Source organism: Calidris pugnax, unplaced genomic scaffold (genome assembly GCF_001431845.1).
Source record: "Calidris pugnax isolate Ruff unplaced genomic scaffold, ASM143184v1 scaffold103, whole genome shotgun sequence".
Taxonomy (NCBI): domain Eukaryota; kingdom Metazoa; phylum Chordata; class Aves; order Charadriiformes; family Scolopacidae; genus Calidris; species Calidris pugnax.
Window position 1 is genome coordinate 15719001 of NW_015090990.1, and position 18113 is coordinate 15737113.

Genomic DNA, 18113 nt, shown 5'->3' on the forward strand with positions numbered 1-18113 from the left:
GGGGAGAGGGAGGTGCGACGCGGAGCGGGGCGCACCGGGCGCGGGGCTCCTGCATCCCCGCCGGGCGCGGAGGCGGCGGGATGGAGCCCGCCGCGAGCAAGGATTTCCCCATCGCTTTCATGTTGTCATCCATACATATACCTTAAAAAATAACATGTATACAAAGCTTTAAATCTGGCAAGGCTGGTTAAGTGTTTTGTGCGTAACAGCCGCCTCGGTGCCACGTCGGGGGGCTGGTGGCGGCAGCGCAGCTCACCGCGCTCGGGCGGTAAATTCATCTGCTCGGTGCCGGTCCGTACAAGCCGCGCTTAGGAGCGATGGCATTTTCAGCTCTGCATCCCGGCACCGACACCCGGGAATTGGGTACTTTGGATTTTTTTCTGCTTCCGTGAGAGTTCCCAGGTGTGACCCACCGTCCCGTGGCCCGGGTCGTGTGTGCTGACACAGGGCAGCGGCTGCCTGGGTTGTGGGAACCTCTGGGCTTCAGGAGCACCATGGCAGCTCTTCTGCCAGAAAGTAAATGTCCCTGGGAACCCAAACTCAACCTTTCTCTGGAGCCAGGAGTGAGTTCCTTCAGACTCTGACTGGAAACGAATGGGGTAAAGCTCGTATTTGTGTGGCAATTGGGTACCTGGATGCAGATGGGACAGACGAGTAGTCACCACTTGCACATGACTGCCTTTCTTGCAAGGAATAAACGATACAGAAATTAAGTTGCTTTTCAGTTGTTTTGTAGAAGGTAACAATCATAGAGAAGTACTACAGAACACGGGTATACTGCTGTGCTGTATAGAAGCCTTTTTTTTTTAGGATTTTTTTTCAGACTTTAGTTTTTTAAAATATCAGCTCTCCTAAATGTTTAATAATGACTGCCACAGGAATGCAGGAAACAACAAAAGTAGTGAGCTCTGACCTTTATCAATATTTTTTCTCCCTTACGGTGGTGCACCTGGATGGTGTGACCAGTCCTGACCAGTTTGCTGGATGCTGCTCAGGGTGTGCTGTTCTCTACCTGTGTAAATGGCAAATGCTGTCAGTCTTCAGCATGGCCAAAATCCAGGTGAGAGATTTGAGGCCTAATCCTGCAAACCTTCCTTGCACAAGGTCTCTGTTTTGGGTAAACCAAACTAAGTAAAACTTGCTCGCTGGAGCCTGGACCAGCATATGGAGTTACAGGTTTTCCAGTGCCAGTAATGTTTGCTGCTATGGAACAAACTGCTGCTGTTTCAAACGGGGGTAGTACTGGGCCCTAACCCAGGAACAGGAAGGTTCACGTCCAGCTAATCCTGGCTGCTAGAAGCTTATTTTTAGTTCAGAATTAGCTGAGGTTCAGCATGAGCGGTGTGAGGGAGCGAAGAACAGTTCACAGTGCCTCTTTCAGGGACCAGCGTCAAATGATATGGGAAAGAAACAAGTGGTAAGTTTGTGGATCCTTGAGACTTACCAGTCTTACAGCCTTTTTTATTTCTGATATCAACTGAATTTTTGGAGAGTGGGAAATAATTTGTTCTTCTATACTCTTTCAATATACTTACATAATACAAAATCTGAAAGTAAACTGTATTCCTTTTTCTAGATGAAAGAAAGTGCAGGAGCTCAGTTTCAGGTTGTTAATAAGAGATACTTAATTTTAGATTTTAGTTGTGTTTGACTCGCCAGTAAATATTTTCAAAGTTATATGAAAATTAATACTTTATCATATTTTTAAATATTTTTCATAAATAAGCTTATTTCCTTTTTACTGCTTTTACTTAATATTGTTCTGAATTTACAACTTCATTAATAGAAAACACTCAGCTCCTGCTGTATACTGTGTATATTAAACACACACATTATTGCAGTATTTTGATACTTAAATAGAATGACCGATTAGCCAGTACCTTATGTGAAAAGTGCAAATTATTTAAGTGAAGTTGAAATGCAAGCTGTGCCCCACACGCAGCTGTTAGGTGCATGTCCCTAATGCAGCACCCATCAGAACTTTGGCAAAAGCATGTTATTCCTGTGTCGTGCTGAGCACTTTTATGTAACATCTCCATCAGGAGTCTCTCACTGCTTAAGAGGCATATGAAGCAAAACATACTTAGCACGTTTTGACCATACCTGGAAACAGCTGGTTTCTGTGAAGTGCTTTAGCAGGTGCTCAGGAAAGAGGTGGTTTCAGACTTACAGGAGTTGACTTTGGTCCCTGTCTTGTCTTTCAGTGCCCGCCTCGTGCCCTTCCTCCAGTGCCAAGGTAAGATCAGTTCATTCCATGGAATCGATCGTGGTTCTGTACTGCAGTGGTCTTAAAAGTAATGAAATTGAGATAAAAAAAAAAATTAATAAACATCGGAGTAGTCATAACAGCTTTAAAAATGCTTGCTTTTCTTGCTAATTTGTTGCCCCTGAACCCCTTACAAGGAATGCCAAGTCTTTTTAAACTTTTACAGAGGCCAAGAAATTTTACTACATTACCTCACTTTTAATACTCTGAGAGATAAAGCCTTTAAAAAGTTTCAGACAAATAGCTACTTCGGTTTTAGTAACATCTACTTTAGTTTTATGGAAGCCCCTCTTTTCAGTCTCTTCTTTCTTCTCTATTTTGTTTCCTGTTCTTTAATGTATTTGAATCACAGATCCTTCAGAACAGGAATTCCTGAAATCAGACTAGATATTCTTGAATAGGAGTATAGCAGCGTACCAGTTTGATGTAATATAGGGCAAAATTTAGGCTTATTTTCAGTGCCCTAGTGAGCAGTGTGGAAGGAAAGGCAATTACATAGTTTTTATGACATTGTATTTCTGAATTTCTTTATCTGAAAGCAAATGTGATGTTCATGATAGATGACATAATGATAGTGTGGTTTTGGTACTATATGTGCTGAGATGTTTCATAACTTTTGTTTGTTTGTTACATATGAGGCAGTAAGACAAGTTTTAATTAGCCAGGTGATTAAAGCTTTTAATCGGATCCACAGCTAGCCAATCAAGAAACTGTGCATAGTCACTAACAAAGATTTGAGTCTCAGTGATTGCTTTGTACCCTTAACCCTGTTGTACACAACTGCTCATAAAGAGAACTAGGAATGGGGATAAGGAAATTAATCACAAAAGCAGCAGAGTGAATTTCACTGTTGTGAATTGTAATTGATTCAAAACTAACTTTCTTCTCGTCTTTTTCTTTTACACTGCTCTTCAACACCTTTTTTTCCTTAAATGTGAAGTGGAAACCAAGGTGAGCTATTCCAGGATTAAAGAGAATTATAAACATTGGTAGTTCCTTTTGGTGTCACTTCATCCTCTCTTTAAAGTTAGGGTCTTATGCTTTTGCTAAATGCAGGCTGATTATTTAAACTGTATGGATACCTGTGCTGCTATTGCTAGAACTGTCTGCTGGTTTTCCTTGGTCTCGTTACTGTTTGCTATTTCTGTATCAAAGGTAATGGAAAAGTAGTCACTGTGCTTTAAACAAAAAGTTTATTCTTCAGAGCATTTCAGTTTTTCATTAATGCTTGTGCATGCGCGTATTTAGCCTTTGTTGTACTTAAGACAGATTTCCTATTTTCCTGACATCTTCTGTACGTGTCCTGCTTGTGTGAATTGGTGAATTGTCACCAATCTGTGAAAGGTGGAGGATGTTTTCACTTGTAAAAATGAATCCCTTCCTTAACTAGCAATAGAGTGGCTTTTAAAAAAATAAATGGAGATTTCTCTATGCTGTGCACCTATACTTCTGATTTATGTTCTGCAGATGAAATTCCACTCAGTCGTCCCAAAAAAAGGAAACCCAAAGGAAAAACTCCGTTAGGTAAGGTACTGCCAAGACTGGAAACTGTGATTGTAATCCTGGGTGAGACCTGCGCTGTAGCCAAGCTCCTGACAGATACACATTTTTCAGTCTTGTATTCTATTTTTGAATAGTGTTCTCTGCTAATTTATTGCAATTGATTTTGTGTTGAATGACTGCAATCTTTTTTCCCAAAGTGGTGTAATTTTAGAACAAGTCTGTAACACTAACTGAAATAACTTGTTCCTCTGTGCTCTCTCTCCCTAGATCCATTCTTGGAACTGCTATTACAGCATGTCTTGATACTGAACATTGTTATGTTGAATGTGTTAAGTGCTTGCATTTTTGAATGAACTAAGATAAAACTCATTTAATAAATTGGCTCAATTTCAGACCTTGGCCAAATAAAGTTACAAGTTAATCATTCTATTGCCATCAAAGAGTCAAGAGCCTAAAATATGACTAACACTAGAGCTTTGTATTTTTACAAGTAGTGAATCTGCAGAACAAACATACCGGTTTAAGCAAGACTACAAGTTTGATCTCTTTTAATAAAGCCCAATGTGTTGATAGAATCTGGGGGATTTCTGTAAACCAGCTGACTTGGGACTCTATGATGCTTTGATGAGTAAACCTCCTTTATTTGCTCAAAAGAGGGTACCATTGAGGGCTCACTGAAAGACCTTTAATTGCAACAAGCACAGCTGGCAGGGATTACTGTTGTTTTCAGAGAGCTGAATGATGGTGCAAAGTAAACCTTGGCTTTGGCATTACTTTGCTGGTTAATTATGCATTTTAGCACAGAAAACCTTTCTGAAAGGTGGGAAAACCTGTGCTTGAAGTGAAAACAAAGATTCAGTTATCATAAAAACTGCATTACTTGGAAGAGCTATAAAAAGGCAGATGTGATATAAAATGGAGAAGTATCTTTGTCTTTCATGCAAAACAATGCTACTGCTGCTAGAATATCTGAGGAATTGATATTAACTTCTCGTGGAAATGTAGTTCCTCCAAAGTATAGTAATTCATCTTTCAGACTGGAGTAAACATCCTTCAGTGTTGTTTTATTCTGCTCCTCCTTTATTCTTGTGGTGTTTGTTTAGCATTTAAATTTCCCTTTGATATTGTGCTTTTTTGCCTTAGCGCATATCTGTGTGAATCAACTTGTAACAAACTGGTAATTTTTCTTGTCACTTGCATTATAATCTTTGCATGTAGAAAAGAAAAACATGAGTATAGATCTTTCCTGTGGTAGATTCCTTTCAGTCAGTCCTCTGTTATATGCCCAAATGGGAATTGTGCTGCTGCTTGGATACTTCAATTTCCTACTGGGCATTAAACTGTCAGGGTTAAAGGAGAGTTGATAGTTACCACCTTGTATATTCTTACCACATTAGCTTCCCAACTCATATTTTCTAGCCAATACATTGTCATCTCAGCTTTAAGCTGGACAAATACAGACATTCTGCACAATGTAGCAAAAGGCAGCTTTTTCTTGCCTGCTTCTCAGCAGCTCTGAATTAAGGTTGCTGTATCTGCTCATCTGGTTTTCAGATGGCATCGTCCAAGCAGCTGTTCGTCGGCAGTCTGAAAGCAGTGAGCCCCTAACTCCTGAACCTCAGGATGTCCCTCCTCAGAGGAAACGCAAGAAGAAGAAAATACCTACTGGTATGTGAAATAACTATAGATTGGAAAGAGCACTGAATAAAACTTGGTAACACAAAAATATGATTGGCCAACTTGTATTTTGACTTAAAATGTTTCAGATCATGTGCTTTTGTACTTAAAATAGCTGAAAATAATCTCTGAGTGAATGGTAGCTTCAAGTTGCAGTTTCTGATTTAGTTTCCATAGGTTACAAATCCTCATGCAAATAATGGCAGTACAGTTTTGGAAGTGATAAAATAGATCCTTCAATCCTTTGTATCAATCAAAGCTTAGAAGAGCATCACTTTTTTGCCACTGTGTTTATATAATAACTATATAAATTATAGAGAATGTATTTTAATTTTTATGAAAGCTGTGAAACTTTCATGTGGTTTATTTTAAATCTTCAGATTCTGAGACCTCCTTTACCCAGCAAAATGTTGCATCCTTATTTCAGAATGGAAATGGCATGGATGTCCCTGAAGCTGAAGAAACAGTGATCCGCAAACAGAGAAAAAAAACAAAGTGAGACAAAACTAGTGTAGCTCATCTCATAATTCAGAATAACTGTGATAGAGAATGTGGCTGAGTAGCGTTTTACATTGTCACATTACAGAGATGTAGAATCTTGAAGCCCATGATACCATTCAGCCTGTGCAGTACATAGTACACGTGCAGTTCTTTCCAGGGTTAAGATCTAGGTTTCTTCACTCGTTCGTTTTATGTGTACCCGGATGCATTACAGTTCTGCATACATTTACATGAGCCTAATATTTCAGTCACATACATGAAAAAAATAGACTGTGTAACTGCTTGCTTTCATTCTTACTATCTTTTTCTTAATTTTATGAGAAACTTAACTGCTTTCTCATCCTTTTTGATTGCCTTTTCTCCAAGAACTAGGCCTTTAAATAGTTTAGTGCCTTTCTACCAAAAGCATCCATTTACTCAGCCTTGTATTTAGTTGGCTTGTTTGTTTTGTAATTGTTAATCTCTTTATATGTATTTCTTCCCACTTTATTGTTTCGACACAAGGAAGAATTTAGAGAGAAAAACCCCAAAATCAAGGATTAGCTTTATGGCTTTAGTTAACTAACTCTTTGAGAACTTTAGTACTTAAAATTATAAATGGAGGTAATATTATACAGGTCAGCAGCCTGATTGGTTCTTATCAATCAAGTTAGACATGTTAAATGTTTATAGAAGCCTCCAGCTTTTACATTTTACTTCATGTTCTTTCTCTGCCCCTTTGTATGTTCTGTGCTGATAGGAGACCTCGGCCAGCTGAAACACACAGTTCCAATGAGTTGGAAGTGGAGGAGGAAGACATCATTGAAGACGAGCACAGAAAGAGCCCAGATCAGCAGCCTGTGTTTGCTGCTCCCACTGGAATTAGCCAGCCTGTTAGCAAAGTGTTTGTTGAAAAAAATCGTAAGTACATCTTGTGATTTAAATAATTTAAGGACATACTACAGTATTGAGAAAAATTAAAGAAAAAAGAAGTTTTCCAGCACAAAAATTATTTGGAAATAGATATACATTATAATTTTTTCAACAGTGAATGTTAGTGTTGCCATACTGGCATGTTTGCTTGAATTTTTGAATTCTGTGGTGTATGTGAAAAAGGCTGTTTGATAGTACCCAACTGAGCCTGTCTGGCCTAATACTGTCACAAGACCGTGAGAAGAAAGTTATCGTTTACTATATTGTAAAAAATCTAAAAATCTTTCAAGTGGAAGTTTTTTGGTTTGCCTTTTTTTTGTGTACTGGGGAACACCAAGTAATTACCCAAAGTGCTTTGCACATTCTTAAATGCATAGCCTGGCCTACCAGGGTGCATCACACTGACAGAGGCGTCCTGATAGGAATGTAGGCTGACAAGGGGAAGGAAGCAGGAGACAAAATTTTCTGATGGAACTTTTAACGCTTACAGCTTTTTAACACTAATAAGTATTACCATAGAAATGATGAAGGAAGGTAACAGTATTCTCTAAAACCAATTTCCTCATCCTCTTAGGGCGTTTTCAGGCAGCTGACCGTGCAGAATTGATTAAAACCACTGAAAATATCAATGTACTTATGGATGTGAAGGCTTCATGGACTACCAGAGATGTTGCCCTCTCAGTGCACCGAAGTTTCAGGTGAAAGATAAATGTTTTAATGTAAATAAACAGAAGTCAGTGTTGGTTCTTTTCTTCTCTCTGAAACTTGGAACCTTTTCTCTATCATTGGGATGTTTCTTTCTTTCTCTTGGGTATTCCTAATAAATGGTGGTTCAGGATGCAACAGGTATAAAGCTTCTTTGTTCTCTAACTTCTGGTATTTGTTGTCAAGAATATCTATTTCTAGTCTAGACATCACATGTGAAATGCAACTTATAAAAAGAATAACTAAGGAAGTCATAATGCAAAGATTCAAACAAATTCTGAATAGCAAAAATACTAGAAACCTACAGAAAAAATGTGTTTAAAAAATGAGATTAACCCATCAGCTATAATATGGCCAGAATGAAAATACCCAAATTCAGATAATTCTCAAAGCAAAAATACTAGAAACCTACAGAAAAAATGTGTTTAAAAAATGAGATTAACCCATCAGCTATAATATGGCCAGAATGAAAATACCCAAATTCAGATAATTCTCAAAGCAAAAATACTAGAAACCTACAGAAAAAATGTGTTTAAAAAATGAGATTAACCCATCAGCTATAATATGGCCAGAATGAAAATACCCAAATTCAGATAATTCTCAAAGGAAAATCCTGGTTGGTGAAAAGGAGGGAGGTGTGAAATTGGACTGAGGCATAAGCTTGCACAAAATAGCAAAAAATTATTTTAACATGTTGTGATACAAAATAGGAAGATGACAGGCATTTTCTTCTCTGGTGTATTTTATCTTGAAGCTTGAGCTTCCTTCTCAGCCTTTTCTTAGCAATGAAGAAAATGAAAAGACTGACTCAAGGACAAGTTTAAGAGCATTGTATAAGCATAAGGGGCAGTGGTCTTGGGAAGCTACAGGCAAAATGGGAGAATGCAACAAGTGAAAGTATTTGATTCTGGTAGCAGTAATGAAGGGAAGTAGTGATAGGACCAGGTAAAACATCTTAGTTTTCTTTGTTGAGTGCTCAGGTATAGGTGCAATCTGTCAAGAGAGGAAGTAGAAGTCCTGTTGCTTAGAATTTTCAGAACTAGATCAGAAAAAGCATTCAGAAGTAATCTGTGAAAGGCTGTGACCCTGTCACAGCAGCAGGGTTGAACAGATGGATTTATAGACCTTTTCTACCTGTACTTCTTCGCTAATTCAAGGTGTTAAACTTGTCTAATGTTCTTTTCTTCATTCAGGGTTATCGGACTCTTTACCCATGGCTTCCTTGCTGGGTATGCAGTATGGAACATCATTGTTATCTACATTTTGGCAGGAAATCAACTTTCCACAGTTTCTAACCTGCTCCAACAGTATAAGACACTAGCATACCCAGCTCAAAGTTTGTTCTATTTGTTGCTGTCTATCAGTACAGTCTCAGCCTTTGACAGGTAAAATATGTTTATATTTGAAAGGCATACATAACTTGTGTGCAGTATGTTCCACTCTCCTTCCTCTGGCACATTTTGATCTGCTGTTGATGACTTAATGTGATAAACTTAACAGAATGATTTTACATCATGGATAGAGTGTACTTGTGCATTCAGACCTTTGTTACACATTTCTGTCCATTGTCTGCAGCCTTGCTTCAGTGTGCTGGTCCTGTTTGTGTGACCATGAGGTGAATCAGATAGGAGAAATAGCCCGTTTTTTTGCGGGTGAGAGGGGTGGTGGAGAACAACTGATGTTTCTGTCAGGTTACTTTTCATGTGAATCAATTTCCCAGTCAGGTTTGCAACATGGCTGTGCAAACAGTTTTCTGTCTTAGCTGGGGTTTCTGTATTACTGCTTAAGAGTGTGAATGAGCAGAAAAAGGAACAAAAATATAAACGGAGTAGACTCATAGATGTTTCTTATAGTAACAGGTAGTTTCCATGGCAGAACGGTAAGCCAGGGGAGAAGTCTGTTCTGTGGAAGAAATTGTGACTTTGTTTTTCGTTAAGTGGTGGCAGGGAGGAGGCCCAAGTTATTCTCAATTGCTCCCATATTAGTGTAAGCTGTGTGAGCAGTTACATTACCATACCACCAACCATAACTTGGTTGGTGGTGTGGACATTGAAATTAATGGTAAAGATGAGACAGAGGACAGATCTATCCACATTCTCCCTTTTCCAGAAAGGACTGCAGTGTGAAAGGTACAAACCACATGGAACATCCTGCTTAGTTTGGATCTTTCTTGGATTTGGCATAATGAGGATAATTGCCTGTGTGTGGAATATAGTTGTGCATTAAGGCACTGTAATAGAATCAGGAAAAGGTATCTTGGAAAAACAAAAAGCACAATCGAATACTGTTAGAGGAACAATATTATTCTCTTATTGGGCTGTGTTCATGACTCTTGTTTTTTGTAATCAGGATTGATTTGGCGAAAGCATCAGTTGCACTGAGGGGCTTTCTTACCCTAGACCCAGCAGCAGTATCCTCTTTCTGTAAGTATTCTGAAGGGGATAGGAAGTTGTCCAGAAAAGACAGTAAATGGAGAAATCCTACATACTGTTTTCAGTGAAGTCTTCCTCCCTGGTTATTTTCTGCTTCAAAATAAGTGACTTGGTAAGTAGGTGAAAATAGCGTTCAAAGGCTATGAATGCTTTGCTACATATTTTTTAAAGCATTTGCAATAATAGCATTAGTGGGGCTGTTAGTGAGATAGTTCTTTTCACACTTCTGAACACAGAACACAGACCTAGCGAAAAGCAGAATCACAAGATGCCACCCTTGATATAGCTGATCAATTGCAAAAGTGCAGAAACAGGATTTTGATGGGTCAGGGGAATGTTGAAGAAGAGAGAGTGAATTAAAGGAGACTATCATTGGAGGCAGTGGAATGAAAGGAAAGAAAAGTAGTGATAATTATCATGTAGTGATGAGACAGCATTTTTGGGCTTTATATCTGACACTACTAATTCCATTTCTTCCAGTGTACTTTGCTGCTCTTATCTTATCCTTAAGCCAGCAGATGACATGTGACAGAATTAATCTCTACACACCACCTTCAGAAAATGGCAGCATCTGGTAGGAAACTTAAGAAATCACTTTTGTAAATTATAACATAGCCCACCTAGGAACCTTAGTCAAACTGGTGGATTGAAAAGGTTATACAGCATACATAAGAAAGTATTAATGAAGGATTTCATTATTAAACCTGCCTTTGAGCTTGTCCTGAATCTTTGATAATTTCACTGAAAAATGAGAACTCAAGGATGGGTTTGGTCATGTTGGTCACAAATCCATTATACCTCAAACAAGACCCTGTTGGAATGATGCTGAAAATGTCTGGCAGGAACCTTAAAGATCTCTTGCTGGAGAAATGGGACCCTACTGAGGTAACACTTTTGTGTTTAAGGGCAGGACATTCTGTAGAGGTTAAATGCTTTTTTTGAAGGAGATGGTCTAATCTGTCCAAGAAGTGAATGTCATAGTATTGTGAAGTAAGTGGTATGTCTGACACAGGATGCAAGGGATTAGCTAGCATTAAATATGAAGCATTGTTTCATGCTGGGAGATCCCAGCCAGAACTGTTACTTTCTGAAGTAGATACTTAATGGACCAGGAGAAGTAGAACAAAAGCATTTACATGAAAATTTGCTGGTTTGGGCAGTTAGATACATACATATATATGTGTATTTTTAGGGCTTCTACAAATGTTTGTTGAACTGTTTATCAAAAAGCCTACATTCTAGGAACAAAACCACAACCTGCTGCTGTTACGGCAGTAAGAAAAGTGTCATAACCTCTTAAAGCCCTGTCGTCCACCCCACAGCATCTGCACACACGTCCTTGCACTGGCTTCCAGACAGATTTACTGACTTGCTGTTCACTTGCCTTTCTGCCTTATGAGGAAGTGCTTAAAAATAAGATTGACTGATGACATTGTGCAGTATATTTCACCACAGTAAAATTTGACCATGCATTTTGATTTTTATTTTATGTCCCTTGGCCAAGAAAAGGAATTTGCTGTTGAAATATGCAAGTGGACATTCTTTATAAGATAATGGGGTTTCTTAGCTGAGACACTGTCTTTGGTAGTCCCTTGCTTTACCAGGGCCTTTGCAATGCAAGACCTGAAGGACAGTACAAGTAGTTCTGTTTTCACATTTTGTTTACCAAGCTTGTTTTTATGATACTCTATTAAAATTATTATTGTAATACATATGTAGTATGTACCACTGAACCCCTCACTGATTGGTTGATGTGCTTTTCCCAGGATGGCAGGTACAGAGGAAGAAATTGTTCAGCCGTGGATTGTAGTGAACCTGGTAGTGTCTATTCTAGTTGGGGCAAGTTGGATCTTCTTGTCTTACCGACCAGAGCTAGACCACAGTGAAGGTAGGAAATATTAATACGTAAAATGTTGTTTGTTCAGGCTTTTATCTGCTGTGCTCAGTGTTTGGTGTTCAAGACTAGTCCTGAGAAATTTTGTGGCTACTAAGATTAGAAAACCTGCTTCAGAAATTTCAAAGAGAAATTCCATTAGGACTTATTCCAAATAGTAAAGAAAGTCTGCTGAGGCAGCAAAAACATGTGAATCTCAAACTTGAGTGGATAAACCACATTGTTGTAACTTTATCATGTTGACAAGTCATTTGGAATGACAGCCTGGTCTATATGCTTGAACGTGTGTCAGCAAGACAGAAAGTTCATCTATACTGAGGTGCAGTATAGATACATAAGGGAACCCAGAAATGAGAAAACTCTACCCTCAGCAGCACAGAGCTCCACAAGAGCTACCTCTTCAACTGCTTAGCATTCCTAGCTGAATTTCTCCACAGGGAGCTCTTCACTGCTGACCTTAGAACGTCTCCCATACCTAAGCCGCTGTGGTGATAGCTAGCATATTGCTCACTGTTCTTTCTGTCCCAGGTTCTAGTGTTGCTAACTTACACTGTGATACATGAAGCAGTTTATCCATAAATGAACAAATCTCTAAACAGAAATATTCCCTCTTGAGTCTGACATTCTCAAAACTTTAACAATCCCTCAATCTCTTTTAGGGTTCTGTTTCAGCGTCCAGGTTGAATGCAGGATGATACTGCATATGACCAGCTGCTAACATCATTGCTAATTCTAATAATTCTTGGGGGGCAACAATAGTTTTTTGCCATTGCCAAGTAGTTGGTATTATGATTGGGAAGAAAAGCAGAAGGCTTGGGGGAATGCCAGAACACTTTTCAGGAATAATGAAATCTTACTCAGGCAAAACTTTTAAAAGAAAACATAATTATTTTCTTTCTCTTTTAGAACTGATGTTTCATGCTGAAATTGAGGAATTTCCTCAGGGAGATATCATACCCAGAGTCCAGCCGTAGTGTGGAACCAAGCATCTGCAAATACTGTAGCTGTGACTGATGGCTCAACATGATGTGTATTATAGCCATGTATTATAACTTTCATAAAGAAAAAAGTGTATTTTTATATTGTATATATTTGATTTTGATCTTTTTATGTATGCTACAATTTCCAAATGTTATTGAAAACTTTTATACTTTTGCTTTTTATTTTGGAAAGTAGATTATCTCTAGAGCATAAAGTCATTGTGATATTGTAAATATTGCTACCTCTATAGCCAAAGAAATTAGATGGATGCAGAAGATCAGGTATTCACTGCTTTTTTGACTGCTGTACAGTTTTCAACAACCTGCTTTTGTTACTAATGGTGATAGCAGTTGGCTTACCTGATTTTGCTAAATATTCTCTAGAGATTAAAACAAATCTTACGAAGAAAGTAGTCTAAGGAAGGTTATAACAAAACAGTAAATGTAAAAAACACAATGTTAGTAAGCATAAAATAATTTGGGTTTAGTTGTCATATAAAGTATTTGCTAGAATAAGGGATTGGATTGTCAGGGGTTTTTTTTTATAGTTCCTTAAAAGAGAACACTTTATTTTTCTTCATTTAGTTCTCTTGACAAAGAGTTTCATAATAACAAGTTCTTTCAAGTTGACATAGATACAAGAAACAAAAGTTTTAATGTTGCAACAACTTGGTCAGCTAATGAATACCTAAATACATCTTTTAATCAAGCAGATTGTTTTTGGGTTGCCAATACGATCTATGTACAGCCTGTAATTTCTCAACAGTCAGGGTGCATAACTATTACAAAGCCATTCAGAGGAGTGGTAGTGCAGTTTCTCCTTATCTTGTATGGCAAGAGTATTATTTCCTGCTCTTTCTAAAGAAACTTAGATTTCAGACATGTTAAAAATATTCTTACTTCTTGGATGGAGTCTTTCTTGATGGAGATTGTTTTCCTTCAAAAGGATGTTTGTTGTGTTAGGATAGAATGGGAAACTTCTTACTAAAATTGCAAGAAAATGCTTCCTAAAGCAAACCAAAAACTCTGCAGCAACCCACCTTCTATGTACTGACGTAGGAGTAATAGTGGTGCTTGGTGGGGTTTGATGATGATAGCCAACATTCTTTTTCTTTAATATTAAAGTGGCAAAATGAAAGCATTGCTGATGTGTATAAATACAGATGTATTGCAGGATGAAACAATCTCCTTAGTAGACATATAAAAAGCTAGTTTGAAATCCATTTCTCAAGACAGTATCACCTAAAGCCCCAAGCCTATTTGTGCACGTTATTTAATATGTATTGGTTTTGATTGTTTTATTTAACGTGTGTGTCTAAGTGTGGTTGTAAAGGGTGTGCAGTTGTCAAAGTTCCCTGGGGAATTACTGTACTTTCTAGTAGTGAAGAGTAGCCAGATAAAAGACTTGAAGAGGGATGTTAAAGAGCCAGTAACTTTCAATTCTAGTTACCCAAGTTGTTTTAAAACAAGGATAGGAACATGAATAACCAGGGCTGCTGCTGCTCTGTTGATGACTTGAGTTTTGTTATGCCCACCCAGCAAATTTAAGTAATTCAAAAATTCAGTGTTCATGGCATTTTAAAATGCTGTGGTAATCTTGAAGGGGAAAAAAAAGTTCTACCAGAATTGAAAGATGTTCCACAGCTGTTGGCTGCATTCTGGGGCATTCACTTTTGTCGTGGGAAGGAGATGTTAGCCTTTGTTTGTAAATTGTTATGGCTCTTTTATATGTATTCTTGCAAAACTGTGGAGCTAAATTATGGCTGGCACTGTGCATTAAAATGGAGAGATTCAGGGTGGTGTTCCCCTTCAGTGTTGCACTGGAGGCTCTTGTTATCATTTGGCTGTAGGAGACGGTGGAATATACACTACTTAAGTGATACAATGTAGGTTGCCACCACACTTTCTCCAGATGCGGTGTATTTGATTTACAGAATTGTTGAGCTCCTGAAGATGAGATTAATAATGGCTTCTCTTTGCTGCTTGACATTTCTGGCACCTTGGCATGGTAAGAACTGAAATTTTACCCCTAAAGAACAGAGCTCAGGCAAAACTGTGCTAAGGCATCAAATCAGTACAGGAAAAACTTGAATAACATCTTTGCTTGATTTCTGACATTATTGCTAGAAATTGGCCTTCCAAGTATCCCTTGGACAAAGTGATGGTAGCCAAGAGTCAGACTCATTCTTACTGTGAAATACAGTAGTTTGTTTAGATGGCTGAGCAGGGATTAAGTTAATGAACTTAATGGCATCGATATTTCAAACCAGGTTTGCCTTTCCAGTGTATCTTTTTGGGAGGGACTGAATATATGCATATTTAAATTAATGAGGTTTGAGGTTGCCATTTAAAATCACACTTAACTTGATGACTAACTCTCTGTTTTACAAAGTACTTTCCATTCCATTAAGCCTCACAATGGAATATGAGTTTAACTGAGCTTTTTTGTTTATTTACTTGGAAAGTTTTAGAACAAGTTTACAAAATAGATGTTTAATTACAGAAAATGCAATATCTGTAGAAGCCTTAACTGAAATGCCTTTGTGCATTTCCATACCACTGTTTTTAATGCAGAATTTTGTGTTAATGAAAAATTTACAAAGATGTTAGTGCCAATTTCTTGTTTTTATGTATGTGAAACAAACAACTGCTCTAAACTAGTTAGAAATTATTGTGCTACTTTGTCCTGTTTCCAAATGATTAGTCTGTTTACAATAAATCAGTCTGGCTAACTTTTTCCTCAGTGCTAATGTTATGTATAATATACAGGCTCTGAACAGGTGATTATGGGAAAGCATTTTTTCTTTATTTGTGGTAGCATTTAAAATAATGGCTTTGCTTTCTCTCCATCAGATTCCTGATGCTGTGGTCTTTTGCACAATCAGAAATGGTACTGTAACTGAAAACTAGCAAGTAAAATGTATTTCATCAGTTAATGCGGTTTGTTTAGCCTGAAAAGATGAATATTAAGAGGGGAATCTGATTGCTCTCTTTAACCACCAAATACGTGATTACAAAGAAGACAAGAGTCAGACTCTCAAGCTGCACAGTGGAAGGATGAGTGGAAATGGTTGCAGGCTGCCTCAGGAAAATTACTATTGGCTACCACAGGAGTTTTGACAGTGAGGATTTGGGACAGGCTTGGGGCGGCCCATAGGGGCTGCCTGTGGGAGCTCCATCCTTGGGGCTGCTCCCGGCTTGGGTGGACAGAGCCCTGTGCAGCCTGAGTGGGGGTTGGACCCAAAGGGGCCTCCAGAGCCCCTTCTAAGCTTAACTTCTCTTATTTTGCATCTTAAAAGGCAGTTATTTAAAGTTTGGTTAAATTCCAGTTGTTGTTTTTTTTTTTAATGGTACTCTCTCAACTCAGCTTTCTCAATGTGAAGCCAGGTGGCATTAATTTGGAAAGATTCTTTGGTATTTCTGAGGTAAAACTTCAGGAGGGTTATGGTTAGGTTAGAATTATTCACTTGCATATTTGCAGCAGAATTAACTTAAATGACTGAAGGCTGTGGGAGAATAGAGTAAATCATCAAGTATGTATTTATTGCTAAGCCTTACCTTTCTCTTCCTTTTTCCTCATAGTGCTGTGGAAGTTGCATTCCTGAGTGCAGCTGTGCTTGAAACTGGTCTGCAAGTCCACAGGCATTTAGAGAAAGTATCTTTTTCTTTTTTTTTTTCTTTTTTCCCCCTGGATGGTAGGAGTGTTCTGTGCCCCCGGGGCTGCTGGCTCTCTTCAGGGGGGGGCCCGGAGGAGACCTCCCAGCGGGGCGAGGCCCGTTGCCCGGCCGCATGAAACCCACCGGCTGCCGCTTCTCGGACAGGTACTGTTGGGGATGTTTTTTTACCCTGATTACCCAGCTGTCGGGGACAAGCTGTGTGTCTCCTCCCCGGTCCGTTAATTAACCGATCAAGCCGGACCATTTCGTACCACAAGTCTCTTCACCTCAGCGCGGAGCCGTTGCCCGCCGCCCGCTCGCGCCGCGCCGGCAGGGGGCTCCCCGCGCGCGAGCGCGTGACGGCCGCTGAGGGTGGGGTCGTCCTGACAGACCCGGCCTGAGGGAGACGGCGGGGCTTCCCGCGTGCAAAGACCCTGCCGGCCGGGCCGGGGGCCCCCCGCGCGCGAGCGCGTGACGGCCGCTGAGGGTGGGGTCGTCCTGACAGACCCGGCCTGAGGGAGACGGCGGGGCTTCCCGCGTGCAAAGACCCTGCCGGCCGGGCCGGGGGCCCCCCGCGCGCGAGCGCGTGACGGCCGCTGAGGGTGGGGCCGTCCTGACAGACGCGGCCTGAGGGAAGCGGCGGGGTCTTTGGGTGCGCGCGGGCGGCCCCGCCGCCTTTGCCTTGCTGGGGACCCCCCGCGCGCGAGCGCGTAACGGCCGCTGGGGGTGAGGGCGGGGCCGCCCTGTCAGACCCGGCCTGAGGGAGACGGCGGGGCCTCCCGCGTGCGCCCAAAGACCCCGCCGCTTTCGCCTTCCTGCGCCCCGGGCGGCCGTCGCTGCAGTCCCTCCGCCTCAAGCAGGTGGTTGGCGAGCACAAGGCGGCACGTTGGCCTTCGAGGCGCAGGCGGCGGCCTGGGAGAGCTGGAGCCGGGGCGATGAGCGGGCTGGGCCCGTCAGCCCCCGGAGCCGTAACGGGGCCGGGAGGAGGAGGACGCTTTATCTCGCACGGCTGTGCCTGGGCACGGTCTTTCTGTCTTACTGGGTGTCGTTGCAGGCTGATGTCCTGTGGGAGGGAAGCTTGCCTGCTTAATAGACTAGTTTCCTACCCTGCCTCATCTGGGGATGAAAAGGCTTCTTTCTTAATGGGACCAGAGCTGGATTCCTCTGCCTCTTCCATCCACCTTTCTTCTGTAGCAGCAGCCAATGCACGCCAGTCTAGGAGCTGCAATCGAAACAGGGAACCCAGTCAAAATGGAGAAAATTGCCCATCTGTTCCTGCACACGATCATTGTATGTAACTAATTTATGGAATAGAATCAGTTGTTTTCATTTGGGAATGGTGGAGGTTTCCACAGGAACCTGTTTAAACCTAATATTCCTTCATCCTGTCTCACGTTTCTGGATAGGTTTAATTATATTAATACCAAATGTTATTCTGCTGGCTGGTTATTAGTAGACCAGCTCCGTTTTTTCAGTGTTTCTTTTTTGACTCCTTAGGTCTTTACTGGTCTGTTACATCAAATAACTATTTCATAGTATAGTTCTTGCTCATAGAGGACCATTATCAGGAGAGGTCATTACAGCTAG

General features: G+C 40.3%; 1 protein-coding gene across 2 annotated transcripts in view; it reads left to right on the plus strand.

The window, feature by feature from the left end:
- Positions 1 to 15607, plus strand: part of TMEM237 (transmembrane protein 237) — a 16061-nt gene extending 454 nt beyond the window's left edge. Inside the window, exons 1-13 of one of the 2 annotated variants that reach the window (XM_014954752.1) lie at positions 181 to 1417; positions 2205 to 2236; positions 3207 to 3217; positions 3734 to 3790; positions 5324 to 5437; positions 5827 to 5941; positions 6687 to 6847; positions 7434 to 7557; positions 8758 to 8949; positions 9914 to 9987; positions 10477 to 10570; positions 11763 to 11884; positions 12797 to 15607. In XM_014954752.1, coding sequence (XP_014810238.1) covers positions 1400 to 1417; positions 2205 to 2236; positions 3207 to 3217; positions 3734 to 3790; positions 5324 to 5437; positions 5827 to 5941; positions 6687 to 6847; positions 7434 to 7557; positions 8758 to 8949; positions 9914 to 9987; positions 10477 to 10570; positions 11763 to 11884; positions 12797 to 12864 — 1182 coding nt within the window. In that variant the 5' untranslated portion in view covers positions 181 to 1399 and the 3' untranslated portion in view covers positions 12865 to 15607. Of the gene's footprint in view, positions 1 to 180; positions 1418 to 2204; positions 2237 to 3206; positions 3218 to 3733; positions 3791 to 5323; positions 5438 to 5826; positions 5942 to 6686; positions 6848 to 7433; positions 7558 to 8757; positions 8950 to 9913; positions 9988 to 10476; positions 10571 to 11762; positions 11885 to 12796 lie in introns of those variants that run through there. The other variant, XM_014954750.1, reaches the window with a different exon arrangement.
- Positions 15608 to 18113: the final 2506 nt, after the last annotated feature.